At 27.1% G+C, this 26,526-nt stretch overlaps 1 protein-coding gene across 1 annotated transcript; it reads right to left on the bottom strand.

Moving 5' to 3' along the window:
- Window positions 1-1,643: 1,643 nt before the first annotated feature.
- Window positions 1,644-25,019, bottom strand: PNK (Polynucleotide kinase 3'-phosphatase). Its single transcript, XM_016065772.4, has 15 exons — window positions 24,722-25,019; window positions 22,763-23,098; window positions 21,237-21,403; window positions 21,073-21,152; window positions 19,804-19,882; window positions 17,344-17,551; window positions 15,941-16,008; window positions 14,988-15,080; window positions 12,161-12,253; window positions 9,487-9,514; window positions 7,978-8,039; window positions 5,117-5,226; window positions 4,951-5,038; window positions 3,591-3,658; window positions 1,644-1,847 (listed from the first exon to the last, which is right to left on the bottom strand). The coding sequence occupies exons 1-15, from the start codon at window positions 24,855-24,857 to the stop codon at window positions 1,724-1,726; spliced, it is 1,740 nt and encodes a 579-aa protein (XP_015921258.1). The 5' UTR covers window positions 24,858-25,019; the 3' UTR covers window positions 1,644-1,723.
- Between the last annotated feature and the right edge of the window lie 1,507 nt (window positions 25,020-26,526).

A 26,526-nucleotide genomic window follows, 5' to 3' on the forward strand; every position in this document is an offset into this window, starting at 1 on the left:
GCTTTTAAAATTTAATTTCTTTTTAATCCTTTGACACAGATGGGACTCTGGTATCCCTTTTACATAAATTTTTCTGACTCTCTAATTATAAGCAAATATATATTTTGGTATTTTTTAATTGTAAAAAACAGTCTAAAAAAATCTATTAGATTATTGGAATTATATTTGTTTTAAAATATAAAATCCTAAAAAAGTAGTTTGAAAAGATTTTTTTTCATTCATATTCAAAAATTTACCAATTGATTTTGTAAAATTAAATAAATTTTAATGATGAATAACTGTTTTTCTTAGATCTAAATAACTGCAAATTTGAAAAATTAATGCTTAGGAGTGAGCCGTGTTTGGAAGATTTGACCTTCAACACAGAAAAAGACACCAGTGTTTAATAATGTATTTCATAACCATAAATTAAGAAAATGTTAAATTTAAATTTTTTTAAACTTATTTTGACATAAATTAATACAAAATAATGAAAAAAGTATGAAAAATATGTTTAATAAAAATTCTGCACTGAAGGGCTAACAAAATATCTAATTTTTAATTAAATAATATTGAAAGCATAACAATTTAAAATACTTTTTGAAGAAACTGATACATACATTTAAATTTTTAATTAAAATTAGAACTGAAGTAGTGAAAAACGTTTAAATAAATTGGCAACATTATGTTGTTGAAATAACTGCCATGAATTTGAATAATTAAAATAGAACATATACCATCTTCCCATTCCAGGTTGACTAATAAAAGATTAATAATTTTTTAAAATTTAAAACAAAATCTATTTAAATTTTTTTTTCTATGTAATAGTAAAAGAATATCATTAGTACACATCAAAAATATTTTCCTGTAGTTTTAAGTCAGTTGGAATGAAACATTTTGAGAGAGAGCCTTTGGAACTTCCTTTCATTAAATTAGATAGATGGGGGAAAGAAAAGAAGAAAATAAAGTTGATTCAAACTGTATTATTATGTACACTTATTTATATATTTTTTGAAAATGAAAAAGCAATCAAAATGACTTCCTTGGGCAATATAGTGTTAAAGCCCATGTAACTTCTTAAGGGGGTTGTAATCCAGAATAATTATAGTCAAATTTTTTTATTACTATTTCAAAAAAAAAAAAAAATTGTTGCTAGTTTAAATAAAAACACAACAGTACGTTTATGAAAGTTGAATTAAAAAATTCAAAATCAAAGTTTCATTTTTGCAGTAATTTTAGAAAAATAAAGAAATATACATTTATCTTTTATTGCACCCCCCCCCATTACTTTGTTCTGACGCAAAGCATCCACTTTGATGTTTCTGTTTCCAAACTGAAGAATTTTACTTAAAGTAAAGCAGAAAAATAATTTTTCCATATCAATATAATAGCGTTTTTTACAGCCAATAAATGAAATGCAAGCAAATCTGTTACTCACAAGAAACTTGATTGAGCAAGAACACCCAAACTCGTTTATTATGAGCCCTTATTTAACAAGATCCTGACAGATTAAAAATGTTGGCTAATGCAGACTGTTTACTGTACTAATAACTATTAAGTATCATCATTAGCATCAGTAATTAAAGTAGTTAAATGTAACAAAAAAAATTTAAAAACTAAAAATAGTAGCCCCATAGTAAAAATAGAACAATAAACTTTCCATGTGGATAAAATAATATTTTATTCTACTTGACACAATATGCTATAAAAATATAGTTATTTACAAACATTTGATGGAAAAACATTACTTCTCAATCAGAAATCTTTTAAAAAGTTTTTCTTCATTCTTGTTTTTAAACTTTGGAATAAAATTAACTTTAATGATAGATGTGAAACCTTCTTTCAAGCTTGGCTCAACAAACTTACCCCTGTAAGAACATCAGCATGGTATCAAAACATAAGTAAAAAAAAATTTTGAAACAAAGAATATAGAGAAAGAGGAAGATTAATAAAATAACTATCAACAACAGTGTCAAATTATCAGTTTTGTTTCTTAAATATCTTTTCATATAATTTTTTTTTGCATGGCACTGAATTCAAGCTGCATTGGCCATAACTGTTTTTATGGGCCAATCACAAAATGAACACTTTGATTTTAATTGTGGATATTTTGTTTGATGTAACTGATATGGAAAAAAAAAACTTTGAGATATTTTTGTTTTTGAAAATCTATGACACATTCTTTATAAATCTTGCTAATGTATAAAGTCACACTAATAACTAAATATGAAATATGCATAGTTTAACTGTACTTATATGAAGGGTGGGCTGTGATCAGACACTAGGAATTTTCATGCTGCTTTTTATTTTAAGTTATTTTATTTTAGCAAAAATTAATTCTTCATATAGCTTTCATGGCAATTTAACGCACATTGGACAAAAAAAAAAGTACCACTAAGAATAACTTTTGATCTAAAGAGAGTCCAAACATTGGATTGCTCTCCTGACCAAACTATGAGGACCATATTTTGGATGTCAGAAATCTGAATCCATCAACAAGAAAAAAAACATGTTTATTCAGAAAAAATGTTTTTGTGTCTGATTTCATAACTTAAAATATCGTCTGAACTAATTAATTAGCATATTTGCGGCCACCCCTTGACCCATTAGGAATGAGTCCTAGAAAGTGAAAATCTGATCATTAGGTCAAAAGTTATTCAGGGTGGTCCGTTTTTTTTTTTGGCTCATTGTACACTTAATGTACAACAATTTAATCTTAAGTTGATGTAACTGTGGAAAGCTGAACATCAACTTCAAACTGAACATCGTCATTTACAAAAATGAAAATTGGGAAATTTTTTTTTATAGAAGTAAGCTGAAGATTAAAGAAAGTCCTCTTTATACATTCAAAGGGGAAGGTAAAATAGCAAATACTTCATAGATTATTTTGTGCCATTTTACACATAACTCACATGGATCATTAATGAACATGAAAATGAATTTTTTTTTATTTCAAAAGAAGATTTTAAATGTTATTATTAATTAAATAAAACTACAATATTAGCTCTATTAAATTAGTATAAAAATTATTGTCTTCTAGAAAGCGCCATTTTATAAAAAAAGAGCATTTTATCTGCAGCACTTTCCGCTTGCCTTTCAAGTTTCAACTTGTTTTCTAAAAAAAATTTTTTTTGTGTGAATATTTTTGAGTGAAAAATGATAATTTAAAAATTTGAGTTTCATAACATATTTTACAAATAAATACGACATAAAAATTATTAGACAATTATTACTGCTGGAAATAATTTGAAAATATGTTATAACAGAAACTGAGCAGTTCGAAAAGTACAATAAAAATAATTATGTGACCAATTTTGATGACTTGACATTAAAATAATTTTAAATATAGACATTAATATAGTCCTTATAGAATAATAAAAGTAATTCAAATTATAAAACATTGCTTTTATACGGCAATAAAAATTATAATTTATTTTTGAAACTAATTTTTTTGAATTTAATGTAAATTATTTTTCAATTAAAATTTATCCTTCAATATAGATTAGAAAAACAATACATCAGAAATAAGTTATCAAATCCACAAATTAAAAAGTAAAAAAAAAAAAAAAAAAAAAATAAAAAANAAAAAAAAAAAAAAAAAAAAAACTCACTTGTAACTATTTAATACCATATCATTGACTCCAACATGCTTGTCATCTGGGTTCATCAGTTCTCTGAACTATGTAATAATAAAAATAATTAATCTAATTTTAATTGTTTAAGAAAATAAGAAGTGAAAATAAAGGTTAAAAATAATCAAAGTAAATTAATTATATTTCCATAGCCACTTTTACATACATTATATTCAAGTTTGTGAATTGTGCTTAACATTTATATTTAAAACAAATTTATACAGAATTTCATTTATTAACGATATTAGGTTAATTGGAAAGTTATTGCTTTAAAAAAAAACCCAAACAATTCCATTGAAATCCTACTGTTATATATCATACTTGATGAGTCCACAAACAAAAACCATCTACCAGAATCAAACAAGTTTTTTCGCAAACAAACCTCGCTATAGCAGTTAACAAAATATATATTGAAAGGATGGCTCAAGTGTGAGATTGTCTGCAAAACATACAATTAAGTTCTATGTTGGGAACTAAACAAAATTACTTACCAAACAATAATGTTTGTTTAAGTAATTTTGTGAACTAGTGAAATTAATTAATCAAAATATAATGAGGAAAAACCAGACTGCAAGAGGGCTAGAATTAATATTGCCCTGTCAATCATTTTTCATCATTAATTTGCTTCCTATGGAAAAAATCCAACCCTTAGATTTTTTTTTAAGTCCTTAGGTTTGAATGGTTCAATAGCAGTAAAAGCAAGCTTATTTGAGTAATTTCTTTTTGATCTTGGTTCCATAATATATCTTCTTGGGTTTGTTGATTACTTTTTTTGGCAAAAATTGCTATCTATATCTCCATATGGTTTTTAAATCCCGATATTTTGAAGATGATAGCATTATGATATGAAAACTGAATTTTGAGTTGTGCATTTGAGCAATTTCTTTTGACAAGCTCAATTAATAATGATTTTACAGTAAGTCCATATGGTTTTGTAAATTTTTATTTTTAGTTATTGCCATGGATTTTGCAAAATTTAATGCTATGGAGGATTGCTATAGACGCGCCATGGTTTTTAAAATTGACTTTTTTATATGATATTATAAGGATGCCACATTTTGGTACATTACCTTTAGTTTAAATTTGATTTAGCTCTTTTTTTTAAACACAAGTTGAAATTTCAAGTTGAAACAAAAATTTTCAGCTTATCAGAGGCTTATAAATTTTAGAAACCTGGATTTTGGAGGTTAAACTGTTCATAGTTTAATGGGAATAGCCCTAGAAGAAGCTATACTCCATTAAATTCAAACAACATAACGTTCAAAAGTTATCTGTATCTTATAAGGATTAAATGGCTTAAAAGAACAAAATCTAATGATACAGCTTATAATAAACATACCACATTGTTATGTTTGGCTTGTTCTAGTGAGCAATAAAATAGAAAGCATCTGCATGGTACTTTAAATTTCTGAGCTACTTCAATATATCTGTAAAAATGTATATTTGATGTATTGAAAATGTAAAATAAAAATACAAACAAACTGAAATGATTTAATGAGACAAACCTTTTTCTACTTTCTAAATCTGGATTCGTATTATCAATCACAACTTTTTGGCCATTACTAAGAGCTTTCGATGCTTCTGATACACACTTCTGCCAAGTGCCTAAAGTATCCTGAAAAATAAAATAAACAAAAACCACAATAGTGTTTTTAAATTAACAATATACAAAATTGAACATGATATAATAGATATATATACTTATATTATTGACTTATAAGAAATTAGAAAGTGCAGTAAAATGCCATTATCTGACATACTTATGGCCAAGGATATGTTGGAAAATTGAAACTGCCGGATAGCTGGCAACTTTTTCTAATAAATTATTTAAAATATATTAACATTAAACCATGAAAAATAAACTGAGACAAAGTTTAAAAAACAACATTTAATTATACAAAGTGTTTTTTTTTTAAATTGAAATCTTTTTATCATAGATATCAATACAATATCATGAAGAAAAAAAATCAATGATAGATTTTTCTTTAATTGTTATTTCCTAGCAGCCATATTTCTGATTTGTCTCCAATAGTAATTAGATGACATTAGATTTTTTTTATTTTTAAAGTCTCTCAAAAGACTGGGTTGATTCAGTGGTTTTAGAATCACTAATGTGACACATATTCTGCATAATCATGAGTTAAAAATTTCTTCCATCATATTCCGATTTCTCACTCTTGGATCAATAGAGCTTTAGGTGCTGTTCTATTTAACTTGCTTTAAATAATTACATCTCAATGCTATTTCTCCACATATAATTCTTAATGCAGATTAACCAATCTAGAACCAGTATCATACCTGAATGGAAGAGGTGTTGCATAATCATAGAAGTGTTGTATAATTTGTCATAAGATAATTGGAGTTCAAAGGGGATTGGCACACTGAGACAGACTACAAATAATCTGATAACAAAAATGCCATATAAATAATAAAATCTCTATCATTCAAATTAATTGGAGCTAAACCTATTTTGGCCACAATGGAAATACAAAGAAGAATTACTATAGCCAATAACTGTTTTAATGGAATTCGAAAATACACAAAATCTAATGTAATTCATAGAAAAACAAAAGTTTTATTATATAAATCTCTTATAAGATCAATTTTAACATATGTTTGTGAAACCTGGACCATATCTTGTATGGATGAGGCTATGTTGGGTACCTTTGAGAGAAAGGTCTTGATCACAAAAAGAGTTTTCCGTATCACAAAAAGAGTTTTCAATTCCAGATCAGTTGGCACACAAAAAAGAGGCAGGCCAAATTTAAGATGGAGAGATGGCCTAGAGAAAGACCTTTTGGTCTTAAAAACTAAAAATTGGAAAAAACTAGAAAAAAAGGTTAGTCTGGAAAAAAACTTCTTGAGAAGGCAAAGGCCCACCCTGGGCTGTCGAGCCATTGATGATGATGATGATGAAACCTACTTTGGATAATAAATTTATAGATAAATTCAAAGATAATTGAAATCTATTATTCAAATCACTTATCACTGAACTAAAAAAGTTTAGTATCTCACATGCACAAATTATTACAGTAAATACAAGGTAATTTTATTTCCAAGAAGAATTGTCCCATGAAAACTTTGTCATATATTCAATAAAAAGGGAATTAAAAGGCAGGCAAAATATTAGACTACAAACATCCTTAATTTTTTCATATATCATAGAAAAAACCTGTTTATCATATAATAAATCCATAAAGATACAAAAATTAAAATTCATAAGTATATAACATTTGCATGATCATGGGTGATATCTTTAATCCTCGGTATTTTTTCCAGTCATGAAACCTGTGATTCGTTGCAATGTAAATAAATAATGGATGGGGAAAATAAAGTGTGTGAGTTTCAGATCTACGTTTGCATTCATGTTAGAATGTAGAGGTTAGGTTTGGAATTTTTTTTTTTACACAATTGTAATTTGAAAATAAAATTGAGCCACTTAAGTCTTCCATGATAAAATGTTTTTGAACACAAATGGTTAGCTTATCAAAATAACATTTTTCTTTTATAAACTATTTCTTTTAACTTAAAGAATAACTCTCCTTTTTAACAAAATTCCGACAAGTACATTATTTTTCATAAACATATTAAGTACTGTGATGGCTGTACTTTCTTCAAGTGGATTAAAAATAAATTTTTATACGTACTCCTCTCTGTTAATAGAGAATTTATTTGAGAACAACTAAAAATTAATTTAATCATGTTAATTTAGACAAAATTCGATTTGATGTTTAAATAAAGAACATCAAGAGTGAAGAACACTACATATCATGAAGTAAAAATATGTAATGTAATATTTAAATGGTTCCAATATATATAAACCTTTATTTTACTATAATTAGTAAAATAACTACAAAACTATGCTCATTAATGAAATCTTATGAAATGTAGATTTAAAATATGTTTAAAAAATCATTGATTTTTTTCAGCATTCAATAAAAACTACAAAATATTCACTATATTAGATTATTATTAAATTATGTTTAAAAATGCGGGGAAAAATACTATTTGTACAATAAAATGAAATAAATACACATTGTTACGAAATTTAAACATCATAAATTTGAAATTTGCTCATTGTTATTTTGTATACAAAATGATTTTAAATCTTTTTCATCAAACAATCTCACAATTTATAGCACAGTTCATGGGATAATGCCTTATGTTTTCAATAATCTCTTTTATTTTATTCAAATAAGAAAGCTCCATGATAGAAATATTTAGTTTTAAAAAATTAGAGAAGATAACTTGTTCGGGATTTTAAAGTTCAACAGAATTATGATAAAATATTCATTTTACACAACAATTACTGTAATGTATAAAACAGAAGAAACATTTAAACATCAAGAACTTAGATGTTACTTACCCTGTTTATATGTACATATCCTTTTGGTATTAAATATGATAAAGCAAAATGAGATTTACCAGCTAGAAAAAAACAAACAATGTAATATGCTATATGTCAGTATAGTAAATAAAAAACAGATCTTCCAACAAAACAATATAAAATCAGAAAATTTTATACAAACAAATATTATAAAGCACCTAATTTTTTAAAATCTATATTAAAAAGCAGGTTTTGCTAAAACAATTTTCCTACACAGAACCGTTAACTCTTATGAACATGAAATTCAAATTTAAAGCATAAAACACTCTACTTTGTCATCTGCAAATTATAATAGTGATCCCATGATAAAACCCAAAACTGTAACGATCATTTCAACAATTTTAAAATTACACAAAATTAAGAGGACAAATCATTTAGGCATTTCTGCCTTTTTTTTTTAAATTATAAAATGCTTTGCTTAATCATTTTTTCTAAAAATTGAAACAAATCATTTAATAGCCTTTCAAGTTTAACTTTTTTAAAAGGGGCTGCAAAAATAAAAAAAATTGTTGCCTATGCTCTAATTACTGTAATTTTGAATTGCAAAGCACTTTTGAAAATAGATTTTTTTCTTTCCAGAATTGATGTCCGGGAAAAGATAGTGAATTCATGTTATTTATATATATAAAAAATGTGACTTATAGAATTTTGGTTAACAGTAAAAAGAATAAACGTTTTCCGTCTGAAAGTCAGTTGCTAAATACAACATTTTAAGTAAAATTTTAAAATTATCTAAAGTTGTTGTAAAAAAGATATTTGACTGTATTTAGTACAGATAATAGAAAATAGGGTCAAATAACATATTTGGGAAACACTACAGACAATTTAGATAAATTCCTTACAAACATCTGATTGGGTATTAAGAAAATAGATTATGTTCCTTAAAAATGTTAGGGAGTATTATCTAAATAATTTAATTATATATTCATTGGATAAATGTTATGTTTTTTAACCAAGACTCTTTTCAATGAAAAATCTGTGGTATAATATCTGTATGAATTCGGTTTTGAAAAATCAAATACTTGAGTGATCAAACACATCAATAAAAGTTAACGCCAAATCATATGCTTACATACAGTTTAAGCGGTGTAATTTGCACGAGATACCAATACTGGAATACTGGTTCACATATGCTACAACACACCTAAATTATTTTCGCGTTTGAAAATACTCTTGATAATCATAGTTTTTAAATGCCTAATTTTTCTAAAAACTAAAGCTGGAAATAAAATATAATATAAACCTGTTTTAAAAACAACCAAGCAAAACAGAAGATACTTTAATTGTTCAAAAAAAGATGCAATACATTTAATTGTATTGTAATGGACTTAAAAGAATTTTTTTAAAACTATATCACATACATAACATAGTATTAACAGTTTAAAATAGATAATATTAAAAATGAATAAAAAAAATTAAAGGATTACTTTATTAGAAAAGAAGGTAAGTATGAAGTAAAATAAAGGTAAGTATTTAAATGAAACTAACCTGCTGGAAATCCAACAAACACAACCATCTTAAAAATAGAAATAAAATAAAATTAAAAATGTAAAATAATAGATCACAAATAAATAATATCAAAATTATCACCTTTCCTAATTTCGTGCAAAGTTAAATTTAGTTTAATTTTCAGAGTTTCATGTATTGGTTTTTACAAATTATATTGTAGCACTTGTTTATTGATAAAAAAAAAAACCCTAATGGATATGATTTTTTTCTATACTATGAAGTTATGATTCTAATAAAGAAGATATTTTATTGAATTTTAAAAAATAAAATAGAAAAGAGTAAAAATAATTTAGAAATAAAATTTAACAAAATTTCTTAAAGCAATTTTTTCTCTCCAAATATTGAACAGGCAAGAGTGTTAAATTAACAATTTTGTCAATTAAACAAAATGTCAATTGAGTAAAAAGAAAGGAAAAAAAAACAGAACTTAACTTAAATATTGCACAAATCAATCTAACAAGCATACTGCTCGGGGAAAATTTGTTAACACTAAGAGTTAGGAATCCAAATAGAGAAAAAAAATTGCTTGCATTGGATGAACTAAATAAAAAAATATTAATAAGAATTAACTGAAAATATTTAACAAGTTAAATGTTGGTGAATTTTTCACTCTGGCCATAGCACAAAATACATTTTTAAGAAATTGGATACAGTAGGAAATGTGTGTTTAAGAAAATGGATATAGCTCCAAATTCCTATTTAAGAAAATGGACATAGCTCAAATTATGTGTTTAAGAAAATGGACACAGCTTGAAATGTGTGTTTAAGAAAATGGGTATAGCATTTTATTCCATTTTTCAAATTTCTCTCAGGAGAATTGTACTTTTGAAAAGAATAAACTATTGAATACAAATGAATGTGCTATGTGATGTGGTCCATTAGTATAGTTTTAGAAATCACTTAGTAACTTAACACACTTTAATAATCACATTTATATTAATCACTTTCTATTTTTTGTTTAAATTAGACTTTTTAGAAAAGACATTAAAAATCAACAGTTCTTTACACAAGGTTGTTGCAGGTCCCATAGAATTATAATTATTAAATTGATATCAATTGAATTTAGATTTTTTCAGAACCATTTAACTGTTTAGTGTTCCAAATGCCTGTAAAGTTACATCTGTAATACACCCAGCCACCATGATCTTAAAGTCTGGGTATTGGTATTTCTCCTTCGAAGAGTTTTGGAGGTGACCACAGAAGGGACTTTAGGCTGATGATTATTAAAAATAAATATTAATAATACTTTTGTATAAGATATTATTATTAATTTACCAATTTAAATAATATATTCATGCATCAGAAAGAGAACTTTAGTTCTTCAATCAGATTAATAATTAAAAAAATGGGTTAATTAATGAATATCTGTTATCATAATTCATTTCTGAAAAATCGTTCTTTTTGTTAGAACAATTCACGAGTTTAAACTTATGTTTGTATATTATGCTATTTTTATTTCATTTTTTGCGACCACTTAATTTGAATTTACTTTTATTCTTTCCCATTATATACACAAACACACAATCAAAGCTCTTGTAAATAATATTGCCATATATGCCTGTGCATATAAAAATTCTAATTGAGCATGAAAATATTTAATTAGAAATACCAAATAAGCACCCCCTCAACTTTTGATGAAAATTATACTCAATGGAGTAGATAAAAACAAAAGGGATAAGATATGCATAAGATATATATAGATTATAGATAAGTATATATATGTGTAGATTTTGAATAAGAAATCTTATTTGTGTGACCTAAATATTACTGATTTACTTGTATAAATAATAAGTTTCAAAACAAAATGGTTTTAATGCTTTAGCCAAGTATTTTTCATTTAAAAAGTTTAAATCAATCACTCTGTATAAAGGATTTAACAGTTGAAATTGCAAGGCGAAAGAGAAACATAATTTTTAATATCTCTTCCTTAATAGCTGCAAGATTTTCTGAGCCCTGATGCATACAGTAAAAGATTTAATTTTACATGAAATTATCCAAAATATTTACAAATATATTATTAATATTTATTTTTAATAAATATCAGCCTGAAATCTCTTTCCCAGACACCTCCAAAACTCTTTGAAAGAAAAATACTCCTCATTGACAATTAATTAATAAATATTTTGTTTACATAAACTCTTAATATTAAGTTGATGTGCTTTTTATTCCATTAAAATAATTTTATTTTTGAATAGAATAAAAAGTATTTTTGAATGGAATAAATATTTTTATTGATTTCAAATATTTTTTTTCTACAAAAAGAGAGAAAAACTAAAATTTATATACTTAATATATTGAAGTAATAAAAAAGACAAAATATTCAATCCAAAAACATGAGAATTTTTTTTGAAAGAAAAAATTTAAAAGCATAACTCATCATTTTAAATCATCTAAATTTAAGTATATTCTTGGCCACAGCAAAAAAAAAAAAAAAAAAAAAAAAAAAAAAAAAAAAAAAAAAAAAAAAAAAAAAAAAAAANAAAAAAAAAAAAAAAAAAAACTAATAATAGTTGTATGATTTGACTATTTTTATTTGTGTATTTAATCTTTCGCCCTGTTATATTCAGGCACAAAGATAATATCTAGAATTAACAATATTCTGCATAACAATATAGAAGAAATAAAATAAACTTATTGAAAATTAATTGCTTACCTCAGAACTGGAAGCAAATATTGTATCAGAATTTAAATCTTCTTTAGGTAACGGTAAGCATTTCACAGCAAGTGTTGTAGTCCGTATATTTCTCTGAAAAATGAACATAAATAATTATAGAATTCATAATTAAATTTTATTTCTACATTATTTCAATTGCTGTAGAGTTTTATTTAGATGATTTTCCTTGGCTAATTGTAATAAACAAAGAATTATTTTTTCTAAAAAAAATAAAATAGAAATTTTATTATGAAAATGATTTGTTATTAAATATTAAAATGATTAAACTAGGTAAAATATTATTGTATTAAATTTTTTTTTAAATTCTTAATAAGAATTAAGTAGTTTTCACTATTTTAAAAATTTTAGAAAAGAATATTAACCTAAAAAAAATCACGAAAATTGAGATAAAAATTCAATTTAATTTCTTAGACAAGCTAATTATGTACTATTTTGTGTGTTGAAATGGCAACACTAACATACCTTCAAGATATGTATACAAAATATTGGATACCGCCCAAAGATGCGTTCTACTTTACTATTCTATGTAGTTATCTTGCAAATCAATGGGTGTTGCAACTAAATTTTTATAAAAATAATTTCAAGCAATTGATAGAAGACTTTTTTTTTTTACTATAGCCATAATTTAAAAAATCAACATCAATGTATTTTAATTATTAAAATGCAATTATGTTGCTTTAAAATTCCCTATTAATTAATTTAAAAGTTTATAATAAGCATATGTATCAAATTAATTAAAATATGAATAGTTATTTAAAGAAGAATAAAAACTTCTTCTAATTAACTTTTGTAAAAGCAAAAAATAAAACATTTCTTTCTTGACAGACTTAATTAAATGTAAAAGAAATTACTAAATTATTGTTTTAATTGTTTATTTTTAACCAACAAACATAAGCATAAAATTGAAATTTTAGTTGTTTTTGTTTTGTTTGCTTTTATTGTTGATTTTTATTAACCAAAAAGCATGAAACAAATGATTTTTTTTTTCAAAGTAGAAATCAAAATGTTAAACTTAGAAAACTATTTGTATTTCAGAAAATCAATTGATAGTTATATATTAATTGATTATCCGACTGATCATTTGCAATACCTACCTAAAGAGATCTTTTCACTTGTTGCCTTCCCAGCCGAAAGACCAGTTTACCCCCCTTTTTATTCAATGAGTAAGTTATGAAGTTCAATGAGAAGATAAATTAAGAAAAATGATCAATTATGAAATGCTTGGTCCATTAACAGTGCAAATTTTGAATCATGAATTGCTTAAGTAGCTTTGAGTTAGTTTCTATGTTTCTAATAAAATTATAGCCACTTTTATTTTTAAAAAAATAATGAAGGGGGTAAGGTTGAGTTTCAACATTAATCAAATATAATTATATTAATTAATATATCATGTTTTATCTTTTTTTATATATATAATTTGTAAATTGTTCTGGGGAGTTAGGGAACTCTATAAGAAAGCTACTACTGTCAACGTTATTATAGTACAATAATTCTGTTAATTTTTAATCTTGACGTAAGAATATTGTCTAAAGAAAGATTTAACCACTTCCTTTCAAACACTATTACATTAATCTTTTCTTCATAATATCAATTTTCCCCAAAACTTATCAAAGTCACAAAAAATTGCTCATATTTTTGGAAGTGGTAGATCTAAAATAATTGGTTGGAATTATTTATGTAAATTGATTGGAGTTATTTATTATCAAATATAAATATATAACAGGTGAAAAAAAAGTCAAATATGTTTGGTAACACTGTGTCATCATCAGTTATGTTTACTTAAAAGGTAACATAAAAGTTATAATTAGTAATCTAAAAAATTTAAAGCTTATTTAAAACGTAAAAGATAATTAAAGACAAATAAATTTTTTGATACCACATATAAGAATCAGTATCTGAACAAAGTAATAAGATGTCTCTGAATTTTATGTCTTGGTATAGCTACTGATGACGCCCGGTGGCTGAGTTGTAGTGCTTCGCGCTCCCGTGCCACAGGTCCTGGGTTCGCTCCTTGGGCCGGGCAAGGGTGACTCAGTTTTTCATCCTTTCAGGCGGTTGATAAATGAGTACCAAGCATGCTTGGGAACTAAACACTAGGGGGTTTTGCGTTCGGCTGACCACTTGACCGGAACATCTGCTCCTGCACCCCAGAGCCCATGGTCAAGAAAACTGAGATAAGCACAGTAGGCCTTGGCCCTCTATGGGCTGTCGCGCCACTGAGTTCAGTTTAGTTGATAGCTACTGATGCTTTTTAAAGATACTGGAACATATTTTCTCGTTTTACTATATTTATTAGTACTTACTATATCAGGGTGGCCACTCAAATCCGATTTCAAATTTCCCTGATTTTTCCAGGTTTTCCAGATAAAAATCATAAAATTTCCAGGTTTTTGTTTCTTTTTTCATATAAAGTATAGGATGTGTACAAGAAAAGTGTCGATATTATAAAATATTTTATTCAAAATGTTATTTTTTTAACATATCATCTTGAAAAAAATAATTTNTTCGCGTTCGGCTGACCACTTGACCGGAACATCTGCTCCTGCACCCCAGAGCCCATGGTCAAGAAAACTGAGATAAGCACAGTAGGCCTTGGCCCTCTATGGGCTGTCGCGCCACTGAGTTCAGTTTAGTTGATAGCTACTGATGCTTTTTAAAGATACTGAAACATATTTTCTCGTTTTACTATATTTATTAGTACTTACTATATTGTTTTCTGTATAACTGGTTTCAGCACAATACTATCACTCCTTCCTTATATGAAAAGATAATAGCAGTTATGATAAAAATAAAATGCAACACTTACAGGATCAAAAAGAGGCATTTTATAGTTAGCAGGTTTGTGTCCCAAGAAAAACTCCTCCGGAGTGTAAAACTGCAGGCCAACATTTAAGGCAAACTGTAATATACCAAAAATCACATAAATATTTTTACATTAAATTATGTGTGCATAAAATCAAGCTTGAATTTGTAATTTAACATAACATTATGGCAAATTTTCTTAAAAAAATTTTTTTTTTGCTTGAAAGTGAAAAAAAAAAATCTTTACAAAATATTTACTTTCAAGATTATTTTTGAACATTTAACTTAAACTGAAATATACCAAAACCACATCAATATATGAATTTTATATTAAAGTATGCGCACATAAAAACAACTCTAATTTGTAATTTATCACAATAACACAAAAAATTACTTTCTAAAACTTAAAGTGAAACATTTTCTTTTACAAAATATTTAGTTTTGAGATCATTTTTTGATTATTATTTTCAGATTTCATTTTACAACATTAGTTATCATCATGAATTTAATTATTATAATATCAATTGTTTATTGACTAAAATAGAGGTATATGCATTAAAACAACTAAAAAAATTTTTTTTTTAAAGAAATTGAACAAATCATAAGGATTTGAAAAGAAACAAGTTATCTAGACATTTTCTATGAAGAATTTGAATGAAGTAGGAAGAGGAGGAAAAACAATCAAAGTCATTATTTTCTCAAAAAAATGTAGTTTAAGATTATAATTGTAAAAATACTGTGGAAAATCAGTACAGATTTCAGAATTCATTAGGTAGGCTTCGTAAATAGATAAATAGTTTCAAACAAAGGAGGAAACCAACACTTTACAAGCATAATTAAGCGATCATTATTGTAAGAAATTTTTAACTAAAATATTTATAACAAGAAATTTCTAACTCTGATGAAAAAATATAATGTTTCAATTTATTTCAAGTTTAATGTTTCAATTACACTTACAAGTCTATCTGCACAAGAAAAGTCCTTTTTCTTTTTAGGTGCCCAATTATCCGGCCTGCCAGCAGCATCTATAAAAACAATGATGAACATTAAACCAGGGTGTGTAGCCAAATTATTCAACAAAAAATAAGCACCTTTTAAGCACTTTTCAAGTACTCAAAAAATATTTTTAAGCACTTTAAAAAATATTAATTAGGCCAGGTTGGAAAATTTTTGACAATTAACGGTTTTATCTTGCTTTAACTGTCATGTAAAAAAAAAAAAATCCTTTTGGCATTGTTTTTGACAATTGTCAAAAATAATGAAATTTTGAATCATGTAAAACGAATGGCGTTTTCATACGCTACGGATTGACAATAGGCTGAAATAGATTGAGGTTGAATTAATTCTGAAAGTGTTGAATATAACAATGCGAACTGTGTCTTTTTGCATAATATGAAGCGAAAATCAACATAGTAAAGGAAAAATTTCAATTTGAAAAAGGGAAAATTAAGCATTTTTTAAAAACACCCAATGAAAAAAAGCACCTTTAAGGGCTTTTAAAAAAGGAAGATCGAAAATAAGCACCTTTAAGCACTTTTTAAAAATGATACGCACTCTGTTAAACTATCAACTACAATAAAAAAAGTAATTCAGACTTAAGAACCGATTTCATAGTAGCAAAAGGCTTTTCATTATCGTATTTCTATAGTGGCAGTGATAAAATTTTTTAAACACAATGCAATGTGCTTTACAGTGTAGAAAATCAAACAGATCTATTGCTAAATTTTTTTTGTTGTTATATTTGAACTAAATATGGCAATTTAAAAGCAGGTAAATATGTGTTTCTTACTTTTGTGTACATAAAAAAACTAGTACGATGTAACATTAACACAAAAAGTAGTAAAATCAAGAAATTAAGGTACTCTATATACATTTTACTGGTTTTTTGCAGGAAAAAATTCAAATAATCATGAAACACGAATAGTAAAATCATCGTAAATGACATAAAGCTTAACAATTTTGTTGGTTTATACAGAAATTTATCCAGACATGAACAAATGATACATAAAAAAATGCCTAACATTTTATTTAAACTATAGTGACTGTTTATCAACTTGTAAAATTGGTTTGTAAGTATTAAATGTTTTTTTTTAAAAATTTATTTAGTATTTAAAAATACTTTAAAGTTTTTTTTTTTGTATATATTGCTTAACTATAAGATAAAAGAAAATTTTGGGGACTTGTTTGGAATATTTTTTATACATATTTTAATAAGAGGACTCAATTAGTTCTTACAATGTTTTTTTTAAAAAATGTAACACTTTTTATATTTATTGAATGAAAACTTTGAGAATATATATGCAGACATGAAAAATGCAGCATTACAACTAAAATTAAAAGAGTATTTTAAATCATAATACCTCCAACATAAATGCTGGATTTAACATCAATAGAAATTCCCTGATTACATTTCTGGAGTAAGTAATCCCACATTCCAGTGTTAGGCTTCCTGTATTTTCCATGGCCAGTGGACACCAAAGCCTGTATTGGAACTCCAAGTTTCTGCACGATTCGCTGAATCTTTTTCTTAAAGTCTGGAGCTGACGTTTTCCCCCGAGAAATACCTTTCTGGCATTAAAAATAGAAAAGAATAAGGATAACATCCTTTTCAATGCATATAAAAGAATAAGTTAGTGTCAATAATCTAGTGATAAAATTAATATGAATTAGGAAGAGAAGTACAATGCAACTCAAAATTTAGAAATCCAATTCTTAAACCCCATTTTAGGATAAGTCAACAAAAACTATAGCCTTGCTGTTTGTTGATTTTCAGAGGAATCGCAATACTTACATGTTTCCTAATATATAAAATAACAATAGAAGATAAATCAGGATTTTCAAATACCAGATAAGTTGACAACGTTTTAACGTTTTGACAATTTTTTTATTGTATAAATAATAACTGCAAAAGTCAGTAATTTAAAAATTTATTTCACACATATTTTTTGCAGGTTGAATCTTTCAGCAATTAAAATCTCTTGGGTTTAATAGAACATTTATATAGCAAACTATAAATCGATTACTGGATAACTAAGCTGTAAAGAGAGACCCAAGTCTGCTCATCCATGCTCAGTTTGTACAAAAGAGTACATTAAAAAAAAATTTGTGAAAAGATACGAAAAAATCTACAACACTCTGTTACTAAAATGGCTGCTGAGGAGAATGTGAGTCGCAGAGCTATGCAAGTCATATTAAATGAAGACCTAGGTTTTTGCCCTTATCGCCAAAAATGCTGACAGAATAGTCTTTTTTGATGAAAAAATATTTTGCACAGAGGAAAGTTATTATGCTAAAAATAATATTGTATATGCAGTAACCTTTGATGATATACCTGAAAGTGTATGAACTGTTCAACGCTTTCAGAACAAGAATTCTGTAATGGTTTGGGATGCAGTGTCAAATAATGGAAATTTTTTATGACAGTACAGAATATTACAAAAACGAAGAACTGGATACACATTTATTGCCACATGCTGACAGATTGTATCCCAAAATCGATTGGATATTTCAGTAAGACTCTGCAATGTAACACTGAGCCAAAACAACACAGGCTTGGCTCCATGCCAATTATTCGAAATTTATTAAGCCAAAAAAGTGGCCCTTTTCTTCACCGAATCTAAATCCTTTAGACTACTGAGTTTGAGGGATTCTAGAGTCTATAGCTAATGCTAAGCAGCATAGAAGTGTGGACACTCTTACAGCCTCTTAATTGCATGATTGGGACAAATTACCTCTTAAAATGATTCGTGCCGACATCAGACAATAACATAAGAGATTATTTTAGTAATCAATGAAGATGGTAGTTGATTCGAATAAAATTTTTTTAAGGTAGACTTCCGTTTATAGTGTTTATCATGTTATCTATTCATTTAGAGTTGTGTATTTATGATTTTCTATTTAATATCTGTATAATAAAATGATTCGATATTTGTAACAGTAATTTGTAGCTACCTTGTACAATTTTTTTTTTTTTAAATTTATTCAACACAATAGCTAAGAATGCTTTTGAATATTTATTGATCTGAGTATTTTGCAAAATCTCAAAATGATTTTGGGCATAATATATATTTTGAAGCTATAAAATTTAAGAAAAATAAATGATAAATATTTATGTCTTTGCGCCGTCGTCACATCGAATTTCTTATCAAAATGTCAACGCAGAAAAATTTCAATCACTTTTTCAAAGACATTGCAATATTTATAAGTATAGTTTAATTTCATAATAAGCATTTGCGTGATTTTAAATTATGCAACATCTTAACTATGAATTCAATTGGTTTTTTCTATTAGATTCTACACAGTAAATTTTTCTGCTTATGCTTTCATTTTTTAAAAGAAAATATTATCATGGCTGACCTTCAAATCATATACTTGAGCAATCAATTTTTATTAATGTGCTATTATAGTGTGAAACTTTAATGAAGTGTTTGATCAATGACAATTCCGCCAGTGATCTAATTTTTGTGCTTCTGTTGATTCTATAGTTCTAATTACAAGACAGTTTGATGCAACTTTTAAATTTTTTCAATAGCATGAAATAATTATTATTCAGCTGTGAATCTCATTTTTACTGATGCTAGAAATTTATGCACTTTGCTGAACACATGCATGCTACCTTTCTGTATATTTGACACGTTTTAGCAAGCCAATCTTGTTAACAAGTGGCATCTAATAATACTGAATCTAATTATTAACTCATCCCAAATGTAAGTTCAGCAACAATGATTACATAGAAAATTTGTAGCAGGGAAAAGAAATAAATATGTATATGAGAAATCAATGCAAGAAGAAAAAACAAACATTATATTTAAAATGTTTACCTGATTGGTAAATATAACTATTTTATATCCCTCGTTGTGTAACTTTTTTATTCTTCCAGGAATTTCTGCATAAAAAATTCTGCAGAAGAACAAAATATGAAAAACTAGCATTAATATAACAAAATAGCTAAAACAATGCAAATGATAAATCAGTAAGAAAAAAAAAATTCCCATACAGAAAATATTTATAAATTATTAGATACAATTACACAAGTGATTAAGTGCAAATAAATTAGTAAAATTTGAAAATGTGTACTAAGAAATTTATTAAGCTCAGTTCAAAACTAACTTTTTTTCCTTGCAATTTTACATAGTAACTTCACAGTTCAAAGTTCGTTGAATTTTTAAAAACCATTTAGAGTGTTTTTGGCCACATGGTTACTCCTCTGATATACAGTAAGGTATTACAAGATATATCAATCAATTAATAAAATCCAAATGTGTGTTACATAGGTCCTATCATATTATATTTAGCTAAAAAAAATTTCCCAGCAAATTTTGGACAAACATTTTAGCACATATTCTCAATTCTGACTGTAGATTGTGAATTTTAAGTGAAGAAATATATTTGAGTTCTATGCTGCTTAAGAATGATGGACTTTAAAAGCAAACAATTTTTCATTTCTCATGGTTTTCAATATCTTTGGAATAAATTTTACCAGATTGGACACACTTAACCAGAAAGGGTTAAAAACGTAAAACAGTATAATCAGTTGCACAAAGTGCAACTGATTACACTGTTCAACTGTTTGAATAATTTAAATTTTTTATTGTTACATACATTATTGTAAGCACAAATCTAATTACACAAATTGTTTGAAATTTTTCTAGGAGGGAAAAATAGACAAAAAAGAAACAAACAAACAAACAAACCAAACAATATAGTAGCTTTTGCTCCGATGGTGTCTAAAAGCAAGACAAATGATTGGTAAGTTTTGGTTTATGGTTAAAAGTAGCTTGGGCTATATTATGCAAAATTCAAAAGAAATCTTAGAATATGTTCTTCAAAGCAATAAAATTAAACAGTGCTTATAAACTAAGTTCAGCATAAAAAAAAGTATGAAAAAGAACAAGAATACAAAACAAAAAATAAAAGACCAGCATTCTTTAGGGTCTCAGTAGCTAGGGTTTACATAAATCCGATTAACCTTTAGGGGGATTAAAAATTTTTGACAATTCTCAACTAAACATGGCTTTTAAATGTTAATTATTTATTAAATACTTTTAAAAAGAATCAATAAAGTTAATAAATAAATAAATAACACAAACTTCCAGTCATCTGTACTTGTTGGAAAAACTCGACCAGATTGTGTAGTTATGATGGTATGGTCCAAATCAAAAGCTGCAACCTGAAATGGAAATTAGTTTGATTTTTCTTAGAATCAAAGGCTTCTAAGACATTTTTTTCTCAATTATGGCATGGGAAATTATACTTTATTTTGTCCTTTGATGCCAGCAGGAGTAAAAATAAATATTTTGCTATGATCATACTCTTCCCAGCGATCCTGAGTTGATAAGGAATCAAAATCTCTCACAACCGATTGATGAAGTGTCTCGAGACTTGTTTCTTCATCAGCAATGCTCTCTTGCAGTGAAATATCTACATAAACACAACAGAATTAAAAAAGATATAGCTTAATTACATAATGTTACTTAATTACATATGCTTTATATCTAAAAAAAATAATATTAGAAGATTTTAGAAATATGCAACCAAATGAGCAAATTACTGGAGAAGATTAAGACATTGTGTCCTCCCGGCAAATGAAACATTCTATGTTAAAATACTGCTTAGATAAATTACTTACGAATTTCAAGTTTAAATTTAAATGAGTTTACTTTATTAATCTATTAATGTTTAAGTCACAATTGTTTAAATGCTTTTTGTAGGTTTATATTAAATGGTGGGAACAAAAAAACTAGTAGAAAAACCTGATGACGAAAAACATTTTTGTTTTAAAAAGATTTGAATCTTTTAATAATTTAAAACAATTTTTAAATAAAATCAAAATGTGAAGCAGTTTATGTGAAACAAAAGTATTTTCATATATTATAGCAAAAGTATTTCTTTAATTGTATTCATTAAAATATATCTTGAATATAATAATAAAAACTTAAAGAAAAAATGCTTATTCTGCTCACAGGCAAAAAATTACTTTTAGATTTATTATTTGATGAATGCCCTAATATCTACTATCTTCGATAAAATTTTAAACAAAAATATTTCTTATAAGTTATCTACATCAAAAAATAATCTCTAAAAGTTTGGGATGCCATTTTAGAACTGTTTCTAAAAAGTGACACTAACATTAGTGGGTCAATATTTAGAAGTATATGTATAACTTTCTAGAAAAGTCTGGATTTTATGAACATAAGCGTAGCGTGAAAATTATTTTGATTATTTTTTAGAATATATAATAAATACTCTAGAAATACACAGTAGGGCTGGACGATATAGAAATTTCTTAAATCGATATAATCAACCCTTTTATATCGCGATATTAGGTTATATCGATTTAACAANATATTGTCTTACATCGGTATAAAGCCCAGTCCTAATACACAGAGAAAATTTTATAAATGTCTTTAGTTTTAAGAGTTATTTTCTGCATTTAACAGAGAAGTTAATAACTATTATATTGGTAAGAACTAAATATTTATGTGGAACATGACGGACTCTGTAATACACTCAGAGCATATTGTAAAGTCTGAATTTAGATGTTTTATTTCCTTAAAAAAAAAAAAAAATCGAATTGAAAACATTGAATTATTTTATGAAAGTATTGATAAAATAACTCAAGTTATTAAGTTTTTATTCAATAAAAAAGGTTTCTTTCTAGTTTTTAAAAAAAATAATGACCTTTTAAGAAAATTCCGAAATTTTGAAAAATTATCAAGGGGAACATGCCCTTCGATGCTATGCCTATGCTTATGAACACTTTTGATCTATATTACCTACCTTCTTTGCTTGCAGAAGCTTCTGCAATGGATGGAGAACATTCTTCTTGAGGAGTTGATGTGCCATCATATCTAGGAGGAGAGGATGATAGTTTCAATTTTTTTGCAGTAGCACCTGGTGTTCTTGAATTGTGTTTATGTTTACTCCTTGTCTCAGGTTCAGTAGTCAAAAATTCTAAAGTGTACTTTAAATCACCTTCTAGTAAGTTGATGTTACAGCCATCAAGTACTTCCAATTCTTGATCTGCGGCCAATAGCCCGCTGTCTACTTCAGATGGATTGGTACCAAGCTGACGAATGATGGCTTTTTTGCTTTTATACAATGCAGTGATTTGTACTAAAAAAAAACAATGCAAGATTAAATTTCTAAAAACTAAATATTTTATTCTAACAACTAATTATGGAGATAGCTCTATTTCAACAGTAATACTGTACAATTCAAGTCAACTGCTAGATTCTTAGATTTCAAATAAATTTAATAAAATAACATTACATATATATATATATATATAAACCGGGCTTATTTTAAAGTTACTTGGAACAATACCATATCAGTTACTGATTATGGCAAATGAAATTGGCAACTAAAACTACCAGGTTCCTATACAGAGAATAAAGATATATATAGCCAAATTATTCAACAAAAAATAAGCACCTTTTCAGCACTCTTCAAGAACTCAAAAAATATTTTTAAGCACTTTAAAAAAATATCATAATTAGGCAGACTAGGAGAGTTCTTAACAATTGACGGTTTTATCTTGTTTTAACAATCATGTCAACAAAAAAAAAACTTTTGGTACTGTTTTTGACAATTGTCAAAAATCATGAAATTTTGAATCATGTAAAATGAATGACGTTTTCATACGCTGCGGACTGACAATATGCCAAAATAGATTGGGGTTGAATTAATTGTGAAAACGTTGAATCAAACAATGTGAATTGTTTTTTTCTTTGCATAATTCATAGCGAAAATCAAAATGGTAAAGGAAAAATCTCATTTAGAAAAAAGGGAAAATTAAGCACTTTTTAAAAACACCCAATGAAAAAAGTACCTTTAAGGGCTTTTAAAAAATGAAAATTGAAAATAAGCACCTTTTAATAACACTATGCCCCCTGTGCTAAAAGCAGGAGTACAGAAAATTCTCAGAGTCTAATGACTTTCCAGGACACAGTTATTTTAGTTTGCAATTTCCTCCAAAATCAATATTGAAGATTAATTTTCCATTACATTTTTAAACCAAGAAAAATTTTGTGACATATAAGTGACATATTTTACAAAAATAAAAGCTGCATTTTATTTCAGCTTAATTCCAAATAGGCTATCTGAATTTCACCAGAACCTTGTTCGCAGAATCAAACATATTCTACATCCCTGGCTAAGAGTATGTCCCATTGAATGATGCTTCTTTTTTGTTTCCAGCATCCCATTGCCCAGGTGATGTGTAGTAAACTTGGCACCAGTTTTTGGTCAGGTTTCAATATGGAAAAATTCCCAGTCACTATGAGTTTGCCTAATTATGTGATGTATTCTTTTAATTTCAGGTGTGACACTTTTTGGTTGTTACTGTCTCAGCACCGTTACCGATATCTTTTCAAAAAGGGAAAAATCAAATAACATTAAACGAAATAAATACACAAAACATTTTTGCTAAATTTCCGTGCATACAGATACAGGGGACCACATACAAAGTTATTTGAAATGTTTACATAATAATTTACTAAATTTATTATTATGTTTTAAAGGGGTAGACAGGCGCAAAAAATCTTGTTAGCGATAGGTATGCAAATCTATAGGAAGACTTGAAGGATTTATATCATTAGAAAAATTTTAAGACAACAAAAATTGAAAGTTTAAAATCGGAAGATTTCAGTATCGTGATCTGAGGCAGAATAATTACAAAGTCTTGGAAACTTCCGGCCTATTAAAGTAAATTATAACAATAAATATGATTTATTATACCTTGACATTTAGAGCATTTCCGATCTCGAATTCTTGTTTGAGGACCTCTACCAACAATGACAGGTGTCTCATTAGGAAGGATAACATCTCGAAATTTATAATTTCTACTACGTAAAATACATTGTTTTATGGACATTATAATAAAGAGTAATTAAGAGAAATTTATTGGCCTTGAAACAGACTGGAAAAATAAGAACTTAACGCAGGCACTGCAGAACTGGAATGACTTGTCATGATTTGTTTATAAACATTTAAATTTTGTTGGCAGGAAGTAGCGTTGCCATTTTTCTTAGTTCTTAAAACTTTCTTCTCTGCTTACGCTAATAAAGAAGCATTAAGGAACAATTCGTACTGCGTCTAATACACACACATGCGTGAGAAGGGAACATTTGCATATGCGTGAAGGATAAGAGAAATCGGGTTGTGACCACGCTGGAAGTGTGGGAGGTGGGTGGTAAACAAGTAAGGAAGCAAAGTGGCTTCATATGAAATTTGCTCCAATATTATTTCAGGTAGATAAGAAGCCGGAATCTAGTATTCAAAAAGAATAATCTATTTGAGCTTCTATTTTCCATTTACGACAAATGTACTGAGTTCCACAGTGGACTGATCGTTAAGACACGGCTCCCAGCAGATCACCGAATCATGTGATCAGTGTACGGCTGGGTGACCACTTGGATCAGTCTGCGTAGGGACAGAGGGTGTGCGGTATTGATCCTCGTTAAATTGTTCCACCGTAAAGTGCTCGACTTCGCGTGCAGGTCGTCGGGCTACTGAAGCGGGGGTGCCATCCCCTCTGCAGAGGATCAAAATTGTGATGGCATGTCTTCGGATCATCCTCAGGGATGTTTCACAGACCGTCGCCAATTGCCCATTGTGCAGCTCTAGTGCGACGTAAATGAACTACAACTACAAATGTACTGATAGTAATTACCACTTTTGGTGTCAAAGAGGACAGATAGCTGGAATGTGGTGTAGCGTTGTTTTTACATAGAAATTTCATGGGTTAGAAAATTTGTGGAGGATATAAAGTGAGTTGCATGATAAGGAAACAGTGATGAGGTGTGCAAAGTTGGTATGGAGCTGCCATTGCTATTATAAGCAGTTCTTCTTTAAGAACACATTTGTTTACTTTGCATACATTTTAATTTGTGTCTTTTGATGTATATGCCAAATATATATATATATATATATATATATATATAAAAATAAAAACAAAGAGAAAAACGAAGAAAATTATTAAGTNCACTTCGCCGACATAATTATTTCGCTGAACAATCAGTTCACTAGCACAAACAAATTAATTTTGATTCATTTTTTAGGAAACTTTCTTTATTAAATGTTTACATTTTTACGCTGAAAAATGTGACTTTTAAACAGCATTATTCAGCTGTAATTATAAAAATATGCTATTAAATAAAACTTACTCTCAAGTTTGGTGATTTCATAGCTTTGACCTGTTGAAATGTTCCGAGTTTGGATTATGCCAACTTTAATTTTTATTTAATTTTTGATTTATAAAATATTCTTATTTAAGAATGGATTCACAAATTACTTGATGCTTGTGACAGTCTCTGGCTACTGTCCTAGATTTATTATTTTTTTATAGTCCTACATAAAATTATTATTTTGTATTTTTACGGTATTAATTTAAAATTTGCCATTACAATTATATTTTCCATACCACCGGTTTGGAAATAATTGTTTATATTATATTATAAAGTAAAGCTACATTGCAACAAAATGTTTACGCTAATGTTGGTTATTATAGTTGTATTATGACAAATATCGATTTAAAATGTATT

This window comes from Parasteatoda tepidariorum, chromosome 4 (assembly GCF_043381705.1).
Source record: "Parasteatoda tepidariorum isolate YZ-2023 chromosome 4, CAS_Ptep_4.0, whole genome shotgun sequence".
Lineage (NCBI taxonomy): Eukaryota > Metazoa > Arthropoda > Arachnida > Araneae > Theridiidae > Parasteatoda > Parasteatoda tepidariorum.